This window comes from Strigops habroptila, assembly GCF_004027225.2.
Source record: "Strigops habroptila isolate Jane chromosome 13 unlocalized genomic scaffold, bStrHab1.2.pri S16, whole genome shotgun sequence".
NCBI classification, from domain to species: domain Eukaryota; kingdom Metazoa; phylum Chordata; class Aves; order Psittaciformes; family Psittacidae; genus Strigops; species Strigops habroptila.
In genome coordinates, this window is record NW_022651054.1 from 8152316 (window position 1) to 8171725 (window position 19410).

The following is a 19410-nucleotide window of genomic DNA, read 5'->3' on the forward strand; positions in this document are numbered from 1 at the left end:
TTTTGAAAACAGGAGACATTCAGAAAGCAATGAACTCTATATTTTGATTAATCTTTTTTTTTAAAAAAGGTGTTCTATTTCTATTCATGTAATTCCATAAGAAATAGATTTAAAAGGGGGTTATTTTTTTATTTTAGTTCTGAGAAAATTGCCACCTGAAACAGAGATAACAAAAAACATCTGTTGAGGAAGTACAGAAAGAAAAAGGAAAGCATTTTGAGGAAGTCTACTTTATATTTGTAAAGGTATGAAAAGCAGCTAATCAGGTAGCTTGAAACAGTAAAACAGAAAGAGGAAGAAAGAATTAAAATCACAACTTGAATGACCCACTAATGTTCCTTCCATTCATTTCTTGGAGAATCATTGTCCGTCTGTGAAATGGGTCTGCAAAATAGAGAAACTCATCAAAGTTTTTTATAAACACTGTTTTATTGCGGCAAACTTCCTAAACTGAAAGCTGCTTATGTACCTTTTTTATACTTACTTTGACATCATTGCAAGATATTAGGGGCTATATTGTTACTTTTAAGTTAGAGAAAGCTCTGGTACTTTCTTATGCTTTGCTTTCATGTAGGTTTGCTGTTAATATCTTGTTACCAGTTAGAGAGCCTCTTTCGGGATTCACTCAAAGGGTTTTTGGAAAGACTGAGAAAACGATTCAATTGTCTCCTTTTAGTGGTGAAAAAGGGACAGCACCTATTTTGCCTGTGGCCATCTACCAGATAGAAAAGAAAACATTCAGAGCTGTTAAATCAGGAAAACACTTTTTTTCTTTTCTTTTTCTTCCCCCCCTTCCCCCCTTTTTTTTTTTTTTTAAAGGGCTGCTTCTATGTGGAAGTAAAAGCCCAAGTTTCTGTAGGCTGGGAAAAAAATTAGGTTTGTTTACATTAACAAGCAAATGGTAGCCTAAGATCATATAGTATTTTAAATACTATGTGCCAGCAGAATGTTTTCCTTATTTTCCAATATGCTCACTACTGCAAAAAAATAAAAAATGCAATATCTTCGTGTTATTCTGGTAGCCTTGTGCTGTGTTCTGTAATGGGATCTTGTGGGATTTTGCATTGATAGGCATCAGAGACTTGTGTTAGTACTTAGGGGAGAATGAAGATTCAGAGAGTTGGCTAGAAAAAAAGATTGCTGCAAAATTGATCTTGTGAAGATAGTCCAGAAAACTGAACAGAGAAAGTCAGGGAGCTGTTTCGCTAGAAGCAGTGCCACAGAATTGTATCTAGCTGAAGTGTCTGTCTAGGCTCTTGAAATACATTCTACAGGAACTTGTATTTACTTTTCTTAGTTGTTCATTTTGGGTGACAAAACAATGTTATCCACTGGAGCAGTAGGATACAGGAGCTGCTAGTCTCACTTAGAGCAAGGTTAAGTGACATGATAAAAATTATTAGTGAGAAGTCTAAAATAGCTGCCCCTGAAGTAATACTGGTAGCAACTGTAAATGTGGAAAGTTTCAGGAAAATGCCAAGCTAGACAATGTGTATGGAGGTTAATTCACATTTTCTACATGTCAGGAGTTTCCAAGGAAGTTTGGGCTAAATAAAAAGGCGCAGGATATGACCCTCATAAAATTCCTACTTTTAAATCCAAGAGTAAACTAATGCATCCTGTAGTTTCATAAACCCTTATGTTTCAGAACTGCATTAATTAATTTACTCTATATTTATCCTTCTTTTTCAGGAAGATGTTTGTTTTACTTTTCTATGAATGAGGAAGGATAAATACATAAAACAGGGCAGGAGGTTGGAAGAAACTTATAGGAAAGAAACCAAAGAGCAAGTCAGTCTTGATTAAAAGTAAACATGAAAAAAATTCCTCTTCACTTAAGAAAATCCTTGTCCTTACTCTTTTCTCCCCACCCTCTGAAGTAAACCACAAAGTACTATGAAACTTGCCATCAGCTTGCACAAGTTGGCATCAAGGGATGAAACTGTCCTTCAAAACCATAATTTCCAGTGGTTCCTTTGGGCCACAATTTCATCCACTGGACAGTTGTTGGGGTTTTTTCTTCACTGGGTTTTTAGGTGTAAGAAAAGGTTGGGTGTGATTCACTGCAGGCAGTGATTGAGCCTGTGCTGTTACACCCTCTGGGGTGCTCCTGGGCTGTTATCCTGTCAGGCGAAATGTGGACCTTTTTCACATAAACGTAATGAAAACTTGTGATATCTTTCAAAAGATGAAATGTCTTAAAAAAGCCATAAAAATACTGTTGAAATTTCACCATTGGTAGTTACGCTATAAATAATCATTTGCCTTTCAGATTTTTTTGTGAGTAAACATACGGATTTTTCTAGACTGTTCTTGAGAGAGATTTTTTTTTTTTTTTCCATCTGTAATATCCAAATTCTTGCTTTTAAACATTTACATTTGACATTGATGGGTACTTTGAGGCTTCAAGAAATCCTCCAAGTCTAAGTAATGTACTTCTCATCACTTGAACCCTGAAAAACAGTTCTTCAGGGAGAGAGGTGATAGAATCTATAAGACAGGAAATCTAAATGGGGTTGTTTTGCAACATACATAGAAGTCACCAATTAACACTTTAAGAATAAAGGGACAGAATGAGAAAATGTAATAAACAGTGTCAAATGAAAATAATAATAAAATATTGTGAGAGTGATTAGACCATGTGAACCATCAGCTCAGCTGAAGCACTATTAAGAGGAATTGCTATGAGCATGCATGTTAGCATGCTCAATCCTAGAGTCGATTACCTGCTATTCATACTGAATGGGCTGCGTTTAAACATCCGAGTGAAATGTTGATTGAACCTTACAACCTAATCAGTTTCATTTAAAGTCTGGACAGCTGAAATCGATGAAAGCTAAAGGACTGATGTCCCTTTTCCTTCTCCAAGGTGAAGAACTGTATGTTCTGTTTGATTCCTTGGTGAAAATGGCACCTATGTTCACTTACTCAATAATCTAATTGTCAAAAGTTGCTATAGTGCAACAGCTTTAATGTTATTACTATGGATTTACAGAATAGCAATCTTTCATAGGTTTCACCATCCTCTTCTATCAGTGTTTCTTCCGTGACAAAGAAAGCCTGGCAAAGTAAATAGATGTTCCAGATTTTGTTCAACTGATGTTTCTGTGTTCAAACCAGCTATAGATGCTATTACACTTCCAGGAGCCCTTTGAAAAGATAAATCTATCATTCTCTATCAGTTTCTCCTCGTGATATTTTACTGTATTATAAATGGAAAATAAGAATTTATCTTAGTTTAGAAGTCTCATAAAAACCAGAAGTACATTGATGTAGCAAGCTACTCAAGAAACTGGTGCTAATGAACTTTAGTTCCTGCTTGTTAGAGATTGTGAGGAGGACAATGTACTTAGTTTCAAAAGTCAAAGACAGCAACTAATCTACTAATTCCAGCCCCCAAAATGCATCATTTTGGATGGAATTGGTAATTAATAGATTTGTTCTTCCTGATATGCAAGATGAATTGGTAATTTTTAGATTTGTTCTTTCTCAATTGTAAGAGATCTGGTGCTCTGCTTGCTACTAGAATTTAAGTGTGGAGTGATATGCTGACTTGACATCAAAATAAGGAATTTGTAGCTGTATTAAGTATATTTGTAACTCCCCAAATTCCACGTTTCAGCCTAAATGTTTGGATATCCTGTATAAGAAAGCATTTTCCAAGAACTCTTTTGCTCTGCAGATTCATCTGTTTTTTCCACTTCCTGAATCCAAACATAGTTTATACGTCTGTTGTGTGAATACACTTAATTGTATGAGGATGATGCTACTCTCTGTATTTGTTTGCAAAGGTTAATTATCAATTTGTAATCTGAGTAAAACAAAAATATACACATGGTAAGGCAATATATTTTTAAACCAGCACTGGTAGCTAAATACACAGCTGATTAATTTCACTGTAATTTTTACTGTTGCTTTCTGTGTGTAGTTATAAAACCATTGCAGTACTATCCATGAAAACAGTAGAGACTACTACTGTTAGTATGAGTAGAAAATACAAGCTGCTAGTCTCAGTGCAAGGTTAAGTGACATGATAAATACATTTTACAGTGAGGTTGCTACCCTTATTATAACACTGGTGGGAACAACAAAACGGGGAAGTTTCTGAAAAATGGCAACATAAACAAAGCACTTTAGGAAGTGTTACCCTTGATATCATGCTTGAAAATAACTTTCAGATTACTTTATCTCTGCAAATTATTGCCGAAGCCATGGTGTTCAATAAAAAAATAAAGCACACAAGTTCCCAGCCCAAATCCTGTCTACAACAGCTTTTACTTATAGCTAGGAAATTAAACAAGCTTGTCCATGTTTGCCAGTAAGATCAAATCAGTTTCCTTAGTTAAAAATAACATGCTTGTAAGCATACTAAAAAATGTGAAATCAGTTAATTGATATCTTGTGATGATTTGTTTTGTTTTGAATGAAGCATGCAGGAAAATTCTGACAAAGGATGAAGTCTTTCTCTAGATCAGAGAATGCCATATGAACATAAATAACCTTTACATGCTCTGAGTTGATTTCTATCACTGGATTATAAAAGAGGGAGTGAAGAGCCAGAGATGATGTCTCAGGACATAGGCCCTAACACCTGTAGGGAACAGAATTCTCTCAAAGTGTATGAGGCCCCTTATTGAATGCCTGTTTATATAAAACATAGCTATATAGTGATAATATGTAGTTAAAGCTGATTTGACTGCATATGACTCTAAGCCCATTTCGTTTTTACTGTGCTCTCAAACTTTGCCACGTTTGCTCCAGTGATAACACTGAGCTGTTGTCTCCCTCTTTCTGAAAACTATCTAAACCTCAAGAAACAAATCTGGATAGTATAAAATCCTAAATAGCCACATTGAATCTGAATTCTTCCTATCAGTTATCTCTATTTGTATGAATAAGTTTCATTTAAGTCATATTGATCACAATTCAGAGTTGAAATTAGAAATTGACTTTCATTAGCTCAAGGCAAATTAATCTCAAGCCACTGCAGCAAGTTGTATTCACTTTCTGTTAGTGAACTTAACAACCAGGTTCAGTTAGAATCCAAAAGTGCAGCAGGAGGACTGTATCCCAATATCTTAATGTGACAGCTACCACGGGAATTACTTTCTGAAGCAGAAGAAGGGAAACTGGAAACATTGAGGGGGTGGATGCAGACAGATATGACAGGATTCTAAGAACCTGGGAGTCCTGACGGCGTAGGCCTTCAGAGACCACCCACTGAGCTCTGGCAGGTAATAATCTAGGAAATTATAATACACTTATTTTAATGAATCTGTTAAGATGTTTGATCTGAGGTCTTCATTACGCATACAGGAATGCTTTTGCTGCTAGAGCTCTATTATTTTAGCGAGTTATATTGAAGACAAGAACAGATTTCAGAATGGATTTCATAATGATGTAGCATCCGGTTGAGTAGAAGTATGACCAAATTCTATAGAAGCTAGCATCATGTTCCTATACAAGAAAAATAGTTGAGTCAACTTAGATCTGCTTTTATTGAATGGTACTGGCATGTATCCTCGTGCTCTGCATGTGTGTGCCTATGTGGGTAATTATATTGTGAAAATCTGGCTGGCAGAAGAATCATTGCCACTAAAGATCTAAGATTTAATCCCCCCCAACTGTAATGTTTCTACAGAAACTGCTTTCAACAGTCTAACTCTGTGCAAATGATAGAAATTACTATTTGTAAGCATTTAGAATAAGGTGTTTGTGTTGTGTGACATAGCCTCATTCCTTTGTCACAAAGCTGCCAGGCAGATTTTCGTCTTACAGCTAACCAGATTAAGCATTCTGGCTCGATCTCTGTATGCTGTTACAAAAGCATTCCATCATCTGTCCCTCCCATCCCCATCAAGCCTGATCAGTTATTTTGAATCTGGAATTTAAAGCAGTATGTATGTAATTGGGGAAAGAAATGGAATATATTTATTGGTGGCAAGGGAGTTCAGCCTCTAGTGGGGCAAATGGCAGTGTGCATAATGAGGTTCATAGCATAAGATTTAGTAGCATTGTAAAGAAATTCCTGTCAGAGTGTGGCTCTGATAGGACTTATCAAAGAGTACATGCTACTTATCTGTCTTCAGCAGAGAACTCTAACTCCGTTTAACTGTCAGCACATCTATAATCCTTCCAAATCTGGAATCGTTGATAGAGTGCCAAATATCTTGGATTATGTATTGTCAGAAAGAGGAAGATCTGTGAGTGTAATATCAAACAAAGCAAATGTAGCTAGCTAATGAAATGATGCTGAGCTTTTAATATGACATAGCATAAGCCCAGATTCCTCCCCCCCCCTTTGGAAACATGAGCCATTTCAGTGTTGTATTGGAGATAGGGTAGAGAGATAAAGACTTTGGGGATGGCAGCTACCTATCTACAGATAGATAGCACAGACAAAACTAGCATTTTGGGGTTGGTTTTTTTTTTTTTTTTTTGCATGGTAGAAGTATCAACAAACACACTGTTCTGGTCAGTTTGTAGCTTCGTGGCATTATGAACATGGTATTAAAATACATTGGAGACAAGACAATGTTATAGCATTCACCAATGAAAAAATAAGATCAAATAGGACAAAACAGCCCAGTGCTGAATTGTATAATTGACAAGTAGACTATTGTAATTCTAATTCCATAAAACATCTCTCTGCTTGCTATTTTATCTTTAAAAGCATACACAGAAAGACACGTGCATATACAGGATCTGTAAATAAATATATTTTAATTTGGGGCTAATAGAGACTGTTGTTTCTCTTTTAAAACTGAGGTGCTCTGTTAAATCTCAAAACAATTTCTGCCAACTGCAGTACAAGGTGTTAGCTTAGGGATTCTTTCAGTTTCTGGTGGTTCTTCCTGCTCATCCTTCCTCAGCCATTGCTTATCTAAAATTCCATGTTGTTGGCAGTTCTACTGCTGATTTATGTGGCAGTGACAGCCATGTATGAAGAATCAGACCAATGTAACCAATTCATGTCATCTCAGTTCCTTGCCAAATGAGTAGATTCTCATCACTTTCAGCTCTCTTAATACAGCTGCCATTAACTTTTGACATTCTTGCTGTGAAGACTGCAGCACCTTCTATCTGTACCTGTCTGTAAGATATGTCTGTTAACAAAAACCTTTAAAGGAGATGAATAATTCTTGTCTCTTACTCAAAACAAACAATAAAAACTCTTGGCATTTTTTTTCTTCACCCTTAACAAAACTCTTGGGCAGACAGCTCCTACAAGCCTACATTTTTCTCCATTTCTTTTTCAACTCAGCAGTAATAGCAGTTAAATCTAGTAAAATAAATATTGATTGATGGAGTTTATTCATCATGCCAAGCTAATGAGGCATCATAAATATATTTTTGAATGTGTAAAATTCATTGGGGGTATTGCTACAGTTGGATAAAAGATACAGTGTCTTCTTGACTCACTTGTCTTGGAGTCAGGAACTAGCTGAGCGAATCACTGTTGATTCAGATTTTTTCAACCTGCAATGTTGCAAATAGATTCTTCTTCAAAATTCTCCAGAGAAGAAACATGACAAAGCAAGCCTGTCTTCTTTTTGAGTTTATCCCCAGAGATGCAATAAAATGGTGGAATTGGATCTAGAATTTGAAGAAGTAAAATAAATTAACGTTTCCATTTCTTTTCTGCTGACATACTCTGTTTACAGGATCTTGGCTGAGAGTGCTTTTGTGGCTCATCATTTACCCATGTTTGCCACAGAACTGGCTTCTGTTCTAAAGAAAAAGGGTTACCTGTATATATTACACTATATATTGACAATAAAACAGTAATCTTGGTCTATGCATAATGTGCAAGTCTGCAGTTAGTGGTTAGAAAATGTCTGCCAGTGTTTACAAATGTTTGTCATGATACAGGAATTACAAAGGCAGTTGGTAGCTGGAATTCCTTTCACCTGGGCAGCTTGTTTGCATCTTAACTACATACTCCTCATTAGTCTGAGAAACGCAGGTCAAAGAACCCAGTCAGAATCCGGTCATTTTGCTTCTGTGTTCTGCTGTTCACCTCCAGGAGATTTGGGTTGAGTGAGTGAATATGGATTCTCTACTAATTATCAATATTATTTGTGCAGGGAGAAGCAAATTAACCTTTCCTTGCAAAAATACCTCACTGCAGTGCATTATGTATTAAATCAGTGAAAGGCTTGTTTCTCATGTTGATATCTTACTGTGTTTTGCAAAGTTCAAGTGAATAGTATTTTAACATCATATTCCTTTGGGTATGATGATCACACTGGTTGAAGTTTCCTGTAAATTGAAATGTTACTTTTAAGGTCATTGTTCTTTATGCATAAGAATAGAAAGAAAATATAAATGGAAATGAGCATTGCTATTGAAAATGTCAGCATAAATTGTTCCTCTTGTGTATACAGGGTTCTGATATCAAAGGTATTAAAGGTTCTGGTATTAAATGCCTTGGAATTTCTTCAGCTGTAGTAAATGTTCTCAGACTCAGCTATTTGAGTATCAGCTTGTCTGATTTGGAACTCAGTTGTGAGAACCTGACACTAACGTTTGTCATGAACAAGAGAGCCAGGAGCAAAACCAGTGCAAATGGCAACATCCTGGCTTGCCAGAGAAAATACTCTTGCTGTCCTTCTTCCTCCATTCAGGTTTTAAATTACCATTCTGCCTTGGGAAAAGTGTGCAGATGTCCTTCTAACCCAGGCACGGTATGAAAAATTCAGTGCAATAAATTAAAACAAAAGGTGGAGGCACTTAAACTGGATTTGTAAGGTAGTTCAGTTGATCATCTGTCATTAGAAAAACCTTGAAATATGTCTAAGTTTTTGAACCTAGTTTTCCTGGGATGAGATACGACTTTGAAACTGTGACATTTATTCTGTAACTGTGCTAAGTTATTGGTGCAATGGCAGCACTAGTTTGGCCTTGCCACCATCGATGGGCTGCACTCCATGGCATTGCCCTGACTGTAAAAGACCTACAGCCTCTGACTCAGGTGTCATGGCTCCGGTTCATATGAGCTGCAGCCTTAACACACTGAACTGGGCTTTGAGCTGACAGCACAGGAATGGAGGCCCTGGTTCACTGCAGCGCTGCTCTGTGTTGGCTCCAGCCACAGCCCACACAATATGAATTATTACATTGGGTGAAACACAGATTAAACCAGCAATTCACATGAAGGCATGAGCACAGAGGAGAGAAACTACATCTCAGGGCTCGTGTTTTAAGAATACAGGAGTATGATTTGGAAAATCTTTTGCAAAGTCTGTTTCCCTTTCACTTACTATCTTGCCTCCAAAGGGCTTAAGTAGATAAAACACAGATTTTATTTTTTTTCATAGCAGGTGAAAAGGAGTGTATGTAAATTACTACAGGCTTCTTTTTGGGCTTATTTTGAAACCGCTAAACAGGAGTGCAAATGCTATTTTTATGATCTAGTAAGCTCTGAAAATGTTCTCAGGACTTACGTAAATGTCTGTCAGTAGTTCAAGTTTAAACGTTAGCTCTTGGACCCTAAAATTTGTTTCTGCAAAATTCCTATTAGCATTTTTTGAGCCACTTACTACTTGTTTCTTTATTTTCCTAAGCAAAAAATAGGCGTAATTTTGGCAACCTCAGAGGTGTTACTCAATATACATCAGCTGTGTGTTGTGGAGTCTTAAGAATGCGATCTTAAAAACATAACATGACCTGTTGGGAGAACTGCAAGCTAATTTAGAAATCATCCAAATATCTACATATCTAGAGCAATGTTCATTATTGTCTTAAAAATATGTAGGGGGATGTTCCCTAGTAAAATCTTTTGGAGGAACAGTTGAATTTTGGATTTGCCTTGTGAAGGTGTACAAGAGCATACAGCATATCCACTAGATTGCTGTTCTTTCACAAGCGCGTTCAAGTGACTTGTTTAGACAATATAAACTTTTAATGGTTCCTCAAAGAGGAGCTGTTCCATTCCTTTGACATTTTTGTTGCCCTTTTCTGTACTTTTTCTTGTTCGTCTGTGTGTGTATGCATTGGGAGGGAGAAGGTGTAAGGAAAGACACCTGGACTGAGATCCAAATCAGAGATAATATTCAAGTTGCACACACACTCGGGGTTTATAAAGTAGTATAACAAGGTTCCTGTTTCTAATAATTACTACCATTCTGTTTGCTTTATTTTCCTTTAGTGAAGAGTAAGCTGGCTTTTTAATAGACCTATTTATTTTAACTTAAAAACTGTTTCTCCCAAGTGGCAATAGTCAGTTCAGAGCCTACTGTTTTCTGTGTGAATTTAGGATGGATGTTTTTCCTCCATATGCATCACTTTACATTCATCTACAGTATAATTTTGCCTGCTGCTTTGCCACCATCATCTAACAGCATGACATTGTTGCAACTGACTTTATCCTGAGTAAATATATTAAGATATGTCATTTCAGAGCTGGTGTGTATAGCATTGTTTAACTTTTAAATGCTTAACAGATCAAAATAATGAAAATGCTCCTATATCAAATATTAGGAGAATGCCCACAAAGTTTAAAAGACTGGCCTCGATTATCCTTCCTGCTGTGGTGCTTTCATTCTGATAAGCCTGCAGCAAAGCACTTGGCCTAAAGATGTTCATATGCTGTGGTCTCTCCATGGAAACAGTCTTAAACCATAGAAAACAATTCCATTTTAAAACGGCAGAATCTCCTTTCCAGTTGGCTCCTAAAATAACTTTTTAGCCTCACACATGCTAATTGCAAGTTAACTAGGCAAAGGCTGAGGGATATTGTTAGAACCGTTTTAAGGAGAAAGGTAGGGGCATGGTTATGACTGACTGCCATTTCACTTATGCTTCAGCTGCTAGTCTTGTCTTAAAGAATGATCTCTTCCTCCACCTCTGAATTTTAATGTTATGGCCCTTTTAGAAAGCAGAGGATTATGAGCTTTACTAAACTCATATTGTGGAAGCCTGCCGTTAGATATCTAATCTATTTTCAGATGCAGAAATTACAGTTAAGGTTGCTTTTTCAAGCTCTTTGGCAGTTTCAGGCCTGGATGTGAACAACCTTGTTTGTATTTCCCTGTTCTCTCTAGACAAAACTAATTTTCCTAAAACGCATAGGAAAGAGAATCACCATTTTGGTTTAGTCATAATTAGCCTGAATATTAAGCCTAGCAGACATTTTAAGTATCTATTAAAATTAAATTTGTATTATAAATTCCCTTGGAACTGAATATTGGTTCATTTTGCATCCTTTTTTTCCTCCGAGGCTCTCACATAGTAAATTTTCCTTGCGAGAAGACTGTATACAAGAAAACAAACCAAATTATTCTGACCATATGTCAGGGATACCCAGCAAAGTATATTTTGCAACATGACAGCTTGATCCAAAAGACATAAAACAGTCTTTCCTGCTTTAGTGATCTTAGGTAGTGAGTACTATCGTGAACAAATGAGGTGTTTTACTCCTATGCTGATGACATAGAAACCCCCCATTATTCACAGAGTTGGGAACTGGGACAAAAAGATAAGTCAAGACTTTCCTGAAGGAATGCCAAATCCTTTGTGAACTGTCTGAAATGCCTCTACTGAAATGACTAGATTATGTTGATTCCTTATCACCAAAAGAAACAGCAAAAGCTGTACAATTGGTCCAGTCACGTTGCCATGACATGACCTCCTTTGGGTAAATTACGATCTCCTTTTGGAAACAAAATTATGTTTAACTTAAATTTCAAGGCTCCACCTTATTTTAGTCACTTTATTTCCACTTTGTTTATGACCTGTGCCCTACCACCACCTCACAGTGTGATGTTCCCTTTTGCAGCAATCAATCTGGTCACCTTTCAGACCCTCTGTGCCCATTATATTTCTGATCTTGAATGATACTCTGTTTTCCTCTCGTCCTTCAGCTCTTTCTTCAAGATTAATGTTTCCATCAGCCTTCTAATGCTGACTCATTCCTGATCTCTTCACTGACTTGTTCCCACAAACTGTAATATGAAAATAATTTACTTGATAGAAGAAAATATATGGATAATTAAATAATATCGTATAATTTCCCTTACTCTTCCACATCTGTCAGGTGTCCTCCCCTGAAGCTTGAAGACTTAGCCATTTTTGTCTGTGCAATTGCATGTATCCAGCCATGGGCCTGTAGAACTGAGGCAGACGCGGAATTTGCTCTTCTTTTAGAGATGATTGTTCTTCGTTCAGAAGCTGCACAGCTACTTTCCTTCCTGGAAGATCTGTACATTTTTCTAGTGTTTTTCATCTATGAGTTTTTAAACTCACTATTTATCTCCCTGACTATCCCTACTCACATGTATTAAATTTTGCCTTGGGTTATTTTTTAGCATGGGGAAAAATGGGATTCTGCAATTGATTGATTTACCAAAGAAAGCCTGTAATAAAGGTAGGCACAAGCCTGGGCTTTCTTGATTCCCTATCCTTGCTGCTATCATTTCTCCCTTTGCCAAGATAAGGCATAGCAAATAAAATTCCAAAGGGTTTCATGGTTTTGGTTACACAAATTTTAGCGTCATTTTTCTACTGGGAGCATATTGTCTCTAATTACTCTGAGATACGTAGAATCTCTCAGGAAAATTAAACCATGTTGCTTCCTGGTTTCTTTCTCAACTGCTTTCGTGTTTCTATAACTTCAGTTAGATATTTGAGAGAGCTAGATAAATCTGGAAATTGCTGTTGTCAGTCTAAGATACATATTGGATCTGGGATAAAAGGAACGGATGATAGAATTGTGTATAAGAGTGAGTACTTCATGCTTTGGTTCTATTGTAAGGTGTTCTGGAAACAAAACTAGGACGCAGCTTTGCAGCTCATGCTGTAAGGATGCCTACCTGCTTTCAGAGTGGTGCTCTGCCCTCAGAAGTTGCATGGTGGCAGAAGGAACTGCAGGATGAGGAAAATAATTTATCTTCACTTAGTAGGCTTTCTCAGTGGTTAGCAACTGAAAACTTCCTCCAGACCACTACTGTAATAATAGAAGATAGCCAATATGTTTGATTTCTGATAGTTACTGTAGCTGCTGCTACAGCCATCTGGAAAGAGAGGTTTCTAGTCCACAGCAGAAGAATGATCAGGAGATGGCTGTAGGTGTGAGGAGGTGTAGAGATGGTGCCTGACTTCAGGCACCAAAATGTGTTGCAGTATCTCTGCTCCTAAGGTACATTGGCCTGTGAATAGACCACTGAGGAGGTAAGAGGAAACCTATACAGCTGGAGCTGCCCTTTGAATTAGTATTTCATTTTCCAGGACTGTCAGACCAGTGCTTTTCACATGCCCCAAAATTTAAAACCAATTGGAGATATTTCAGAATTGTGAGTATACACAGTCTAATCTGTTTAATTACTGGCTGACAATATGAAATCAGTTCTGAATGTATATCATTCAGTAAAATAGTAATTACCATAGCAACACACACTACATCTGAAACATAGCTCTTCCCTATAAAAGCCCAGAAACAGAAAGCCTGAACTCTTCTGACGGCTCTAAGAGCAATTAGTGAGGTTTCTTCCCTTTTTTCAAATCACTGTATTTGAAAGAGGCCGACAGATGTCGAAAGGTAAACAACAATCAAATGCTGTTTCTGTACTTCATCCTTAATTAGGAATAAATCAGTGTATTCTATCTTTCATGGCAGAGATTGTAACTGATTCTATGCACCAAAGTGCAGTATAGGCAGGATATCAGCAGGGATGTCATCTTGGTGCTTCTCAAGTCCTGCTCACACTTGGTCTGAAGGAAAATACCTGTACTGTGTCCATTTCCCCTGGGGTTCTTTGTTGCAATTATCCTTCTCCTGGCTAAGAGGTGGCAGTAAAGCTCCCAGGCAGGCAACCACCAGGGCATTCCACAGGGTCTTCCACTGCGGTTAGAATTTTAAACTCTATTTCTTGAAACACAGTGGGTCAGATAGAGATATTTTATTGTGTCACTTTCATGTTCATAAATATATAGAGACTTGGTTTTGTGTGGGTATGTTGCTAAGGAATATTGGAAAAGCACAGGATGGCTTCTGTGGGTATCCTCACAAAACGAGGTAAAATGCTTCATTTTGAAGAATTACATTTTCCCCCTCCTCCCTCCCCCCCCCCAAAAAAAAAAAAGTCCTATTAGATCCTGATAAAATCTAAAATCAGTGTTTCTAAGTTTTACTTCTCTCTGAAGAACATTAGTGAGTTTGGCAGGTATTTGGAGCTAAAGGTGTGTGCAAGTGCATGGAGTCACCAAGCCAAAGTTAATTGTAGGTACTTAGTGTGGTTCAGTCACCTTCTGTAATCGCAATGGTAGTACTTCTTGATTTTGTTTATGCGTGTTAAATGTGTGAAGAGTTAAGTGTTTTCTCTTAACAGATACCATTACTGTCAGCACAGCTTATGTCTGAGTTCAGAGTTCTCAGTCACAAAAAGATTTAAAAATTTGGTCTGAGAAAGAATAAAAAACCAGCAATGGTCTTAGGTGTGTAATTTGTTCTTTTCTGTAGTTTAAAATGACAGAAGCAAGGATGAAGAGACTTTGTCCTGCAGGGAGTAAAAAGCTGCTGAGCTGGGTGAATGATGATATATGGCTACACTGAAAATGGTTTTCTTTCCAGAATGAATTTAGAAGTTATTGGGTCCATAATGTGAACTCTGTGGTCTATTGCCCTTGGGTTTTTGGTGTTTGTTTTTTTTTGTGTTTTGTTTTGGCAAGGAAGAGAAACTGTTTTCAAAGCTTATTTACGAAAGTGCTTATTGGATGTGCAGTTGATTTCCTGCCCGTTATTCCATCAGCAGCAGTAATTGTTCAATAGGTGCAGTCAGGATATTTGACCAAAACCCACTGAGGATTCACTCACAGTCTCCCTCTCAAATATTTAGAAGTCATGACAAACCTTCTCTCATAGTCTCTTGTTAATTTATGTAAGCTACAAGTTAAAAAAAAAAAAAAAAAGGATCTCTTTTCTTCGTTCTGACATGGTGGAAAGGTGTTTTCAGTTAAATCCAAAGATACTTGCTCTTCTGTAGAGGAAGTGCCAATTTTCCATGCTTGTCAGTAAAGGATCTGTCATGATCCCATGCTCCATTTTCACTAAGAAGTTCCATGATGCCTGACCAACGTAGATTATCCAGGTACATAAGAATATTACAGCATTAACACAGCTGATTTACACCATTTCATTAAGCATCACCTAAAGACAATGAGTATTTTAAAGCCAAATTTTGCTAATCAGTTATATGCATACAATTATTTACTGTTATTTCTTGATGTAATTTAGGACAATGTCAGAATCCACTTTTTAATGTGCAAAAGACTGTAGACTGACAGTTAACAATCAATTTTTACATTCTATTCTGCATGGTCAGAGTATGCTGTGGATAAAACAACTGATTTTTAATAAGTAATTTATGTTCAGAGAATGGCTACCTGCTCAACATGTACAAAATAGAAATGTATGGGGAAGGAACAAAGAACTATTTTTCTCTAGATAAATGCAGGATCATGTCTTTTTTCACCACTGTTGATTACTTGAAGCAGTAAGTGTTTGAAGTTACTGCATTTTCAGCAAACTAGGTCTGGGGGGTGTGAAAACACCCATTTGATAACTCAACCTGGTTTTTTTATTCCTTATCCTATTTATAATTTTGTTACAGTGGATTTCAAATTTTTATCTGTGTCTCTGTGGGAGAAGAATTTGTAGTTTTTAGTTGCTTAGATCCACAGCAGCAACAAAATCCTTTGGAAGGTCTTTTTCCGGGAAGCAGGAACATGTTTATATTTGCAGTTTAAATTGCTGCTTTATTTGCTTTTCTTTTTCCTAGCCTGTGCTTTCTGTGTTTCCATAACAACAGAAAAACTCTTCCTATAGTGCCTTAGTATTTCTTCATCAAGATACTTCGTCTGTTTCCCCCTTTTCTCTCTTTTTTTGGGTTGGTACTGAAATGAGTACAAATTGGAACGGAGAGTGGGAAGAACAGTTCTCTTTTCTCTTAGTAAGGTATTCATAGGTCAAGATTGCCTCCGACTTGCTGAATTCAAATATGTTTTTTCCGGGAAACATGCCCACAATCTTCACATTTTCCACAGGGTTTTTTTCCTTATTATTCTGCAGACATATATCATAGCAACTCAGTCTCTAGCCAAGGAGCACTGAGAAGAGCTTGCCAGCACTTCTCTGAGCTTTGACAGGAGGTGATGGCTTGGGAATGACAAGGTAGGCTTAAGAACACTCTCTGCTCATTAACTCATATTCTTACTAGCCACCTTGGCCAGGCCTTGGTATCAGTAGCAGGCTTCAGCGGATGCACCTTTTGGCAGTGCTTTCTGACTAAAAGGGCTTAATTTTATTATTTTTAACCACACTTGTCAGTTTGAAAGCACTAATTTAATTTTGTATGCGTGTGTGTATCTCTAGAGAGATTATTTGTGACATGAAGACTAGAGCACAAAGAAATTTCATGGCTTTTCATTGATTTTTTAGATTTTTCCCCCAAGGTATCATCTATTGCTATTTCTGCTTTAAATTTATTTAAGCCTTAGATTTGTTAAATATCATTAAATTTATGTAGCAACTTCTGATTTCAGTTTGAGAATCATATAGTAATAGTGAACAGAGAGCAATACCATCTTGAAGTCACTAGGTTATAATTTTTTGGGGTCTGATATTAAATAACTCATCTGGGAAAATAGTAGTAAGGGGTTTTAGTAAAATTTGGTGTTACTTTAATCATAAAGAACTGATTCTGTTTATTAAAGGTAACATTTTAGAATATCAGCACATAGGGGATCAGTGTCACTCATGTATTTTGAATGCTGATAGTCTTTAAATGCGCATGTACCTGCTGAAATTTCAAGACTGTTTTCTTATGATGCAGAGGCCTCATTAAAGGTCAGTCACTGTTGACAGCAATACTCTTTGCAATTTCTTCACTTTTTATACCAATCATAAGAAAAACTGAATAGATGATAGCATATAATTCTGAGTTAATTTTTTGATAGTGTTCAAATCAGCATCAGTGTTTATCTTCTATCCCAAAGTGTCTGTTTTGTGCCATATCTTTAATAAGAAAAAATAAAACAACAGCTAATAAGCATAAATATTGGAAAGTCAATTGGGAAGACTGTGTTGTTATAGATGTCTTTTTCCTGCTGTTTGAGCATAGCTCTTGCTTTTTATTTTTTTAAACATTCCTCATAAAATTACCAAAGTGTTAAACCAAAGGTATCATAATACCTGAAAGAGTTTTGTACCAACAGATTTTTGTGGGTACACATTTTAATACATTACCAGATGGTAGCACCTGCAAATTTACAGATGTAGATATCCCTTTGTGCAAAAACCAAGTTCTGTTGCGTTTCTAAAGATTGATTGCTGAGAGTTTACTTCGAAAAAACATTATAATAGCTACAGTAAATATAAATGGTAGATAGAGAAGGCTAGTCATTGTTGAAGGTTACTTCTGAAGATGTATGTTGCATATGAAGGTTAGTACAAAGAAAGCCCAGTTCGTTTTGTGTGTGCTTCATTCTCATCTTGTGTGTAAAAGCTGTAAACCAAACTATTAAACTGCAAGTGTATTAAAGTCTCTTGGTTTAGCAAAGTGCATTGAAAAGTTTTGCTGGATGCAGATCTTATTTCAAGTGGTGCTAGAATGTTTCCTTTCTTTCAGTTCCACAAAATTTGGCATAGTTGTTAGAAGACTTCTCCACTGGACTTTGGCACTGGACTTACTGATCATTATTCCTTACTCCATTTATTTTCCACTTTCACTAGCTTCATTAAGTATCTCCAGATGAGGATTAAAAAGATGGGTTGGAGGTCACATCATCCTCGCCAACTTGTAATTATGTCCCTATTATCTCTAAAATCAAGACTGATCTTATTAAGTAAGGAGATTTCCCTCCCACTCCCTTGGGCATGCTAACCTGATTAAGACAAGGTCATTCTCAAATTCTTTAAGTTGCTTGAACTACTTGGTTTTTTTGCCATATCCCAACAAATATGTTGCTTTCCATCCTGTGCAAGTAGGTTGCCCATCATGTCACGCTTCTGAGTTCTGTGTACTTTGCTGCGTATATTGGCCTCATATCTTGAAGATCAGTGTGGTACACTGCAATCTCCAGTTTTATGACTGGCCCTTCAGAGTAGCCTTCACATGGATCATGAATCCTGGAGCAGAAGTGTTCTGCTTTGTCGTGGCTACATTCCAAGACAGTTTTATTCTCTGTGTTATTTTTCTTTATTTCCTTACTAATAACAGCAAAGCATCCAGGTATATTCATCAATCTTGCAAAGTTCAGAGAGTTATTTAGCTACCAGGGCATACTGTCAGACATCTCAGTGCAATCTCAAGACATTGGATTTCAGTTGTTTCAGATCTCTGCTCTTAGTCTTTTTTGTTCCTTTAGAGAATTGTGGAGAAAATACTGCCTTGGGCCACTTGGTCTATACTTTCTGTGCTGCTTCATGCATTGTATATCAAGCAGCATAGAAATCACTCTTTAGCGCAATACTGTGTCCAGTTCTTCAGCATACAACTTAAATACAGACTCCAGCACATCTGCATGAAAAGACACAGTTCAAAATATGGAATTCCTGTCCAAGGGAAGAGCAGTAACACTAAGCGTGTTCTTTGATATTTACCAGGTAATTGAATACTTCTCCTCTCTTCAGGAAGCTCTCTAATAAATTCAGCTTAGAAAGTGAACAAAACTATTGTCTGCCACTGGGCTGTAAATCTTATTGACATCCAAGTCATACTCAATAAGCCTTTTTCAGTATGTAGTAGTACATTTTAATGTGTTGGGCAATCAGCTGGAAGCAAATTATGAAATAAAAAATAAGACTGGTTTTGCCTTTTGTGTTGCTAACTGTTTCCTTAGACTGTAGGCGTCTGTGTGAACATGAAATGTCCTGGGCTAAAGCAGTGGCAATTTACCTGTCTCTGCTTGAAATTAGTAATTATTGATCAGCAGATGCAAACGCAACAATTCTGTGCTGGTTTAGAAATGCTGTAGGCGTTGGATGCATTTACAGTAATTACGTATTTACAGCTAAAATCAGAACTGGAAGAAAAAAGATACAGGACCCTGTTCACAAAATGTCATGCCCTTCTCCTTAGTGTTTGAAAAAAAAAGCAAATGTTCTTCTAATCCATATGCACCAGGCATATATGCAGTTACTGCCTTTGTGTAATGTATGCATTGCGTATTGCCAACACCCCAGTGGAGTCTGTTTGCTATTTTTTGTTTGCTACTTCAGTTCATAAATAACAAGTCTTTTTGGAAACAGGAGGAGAGAATATATCAGGAATCCATATAGCCTTTCGTGACTCCTTATATACTCTGAAAGACTTTGCACTACTGGAACTTGCCTCTGCCTGAAGCAGGGAGGAATACGGGTTTCATCAGGCTCTGCAAAGCTGTGCCAGGTATGGGAAAAGTGGTTTGTAATAA

General features: G+C 37.0%; 1 protein-coding gene across 1 annotated transcript in view; it reads left to right on the top strand.

The window, feature by feature from the left end:
* Nucleotides 1-19410, top strand: part of PPM1E (protein phosphatase, Mg2+/Mn2+ dependent 1E) — a 66937-nt gene that overhangs the window by 9635 nt on the left and 37892 nt on the right. Inside the window, exon 2 of the mRNA XM_030472915.1 lies at nucleotides 19341-19385. Within this exon, the coding sequence (XP_030328775.1) occupies nucleotides 19341-19385 (45 nt within the window). The remainder of the gene's footprint in view (nucleotides 1-19340; nucleotides 19386-19410) is intronic.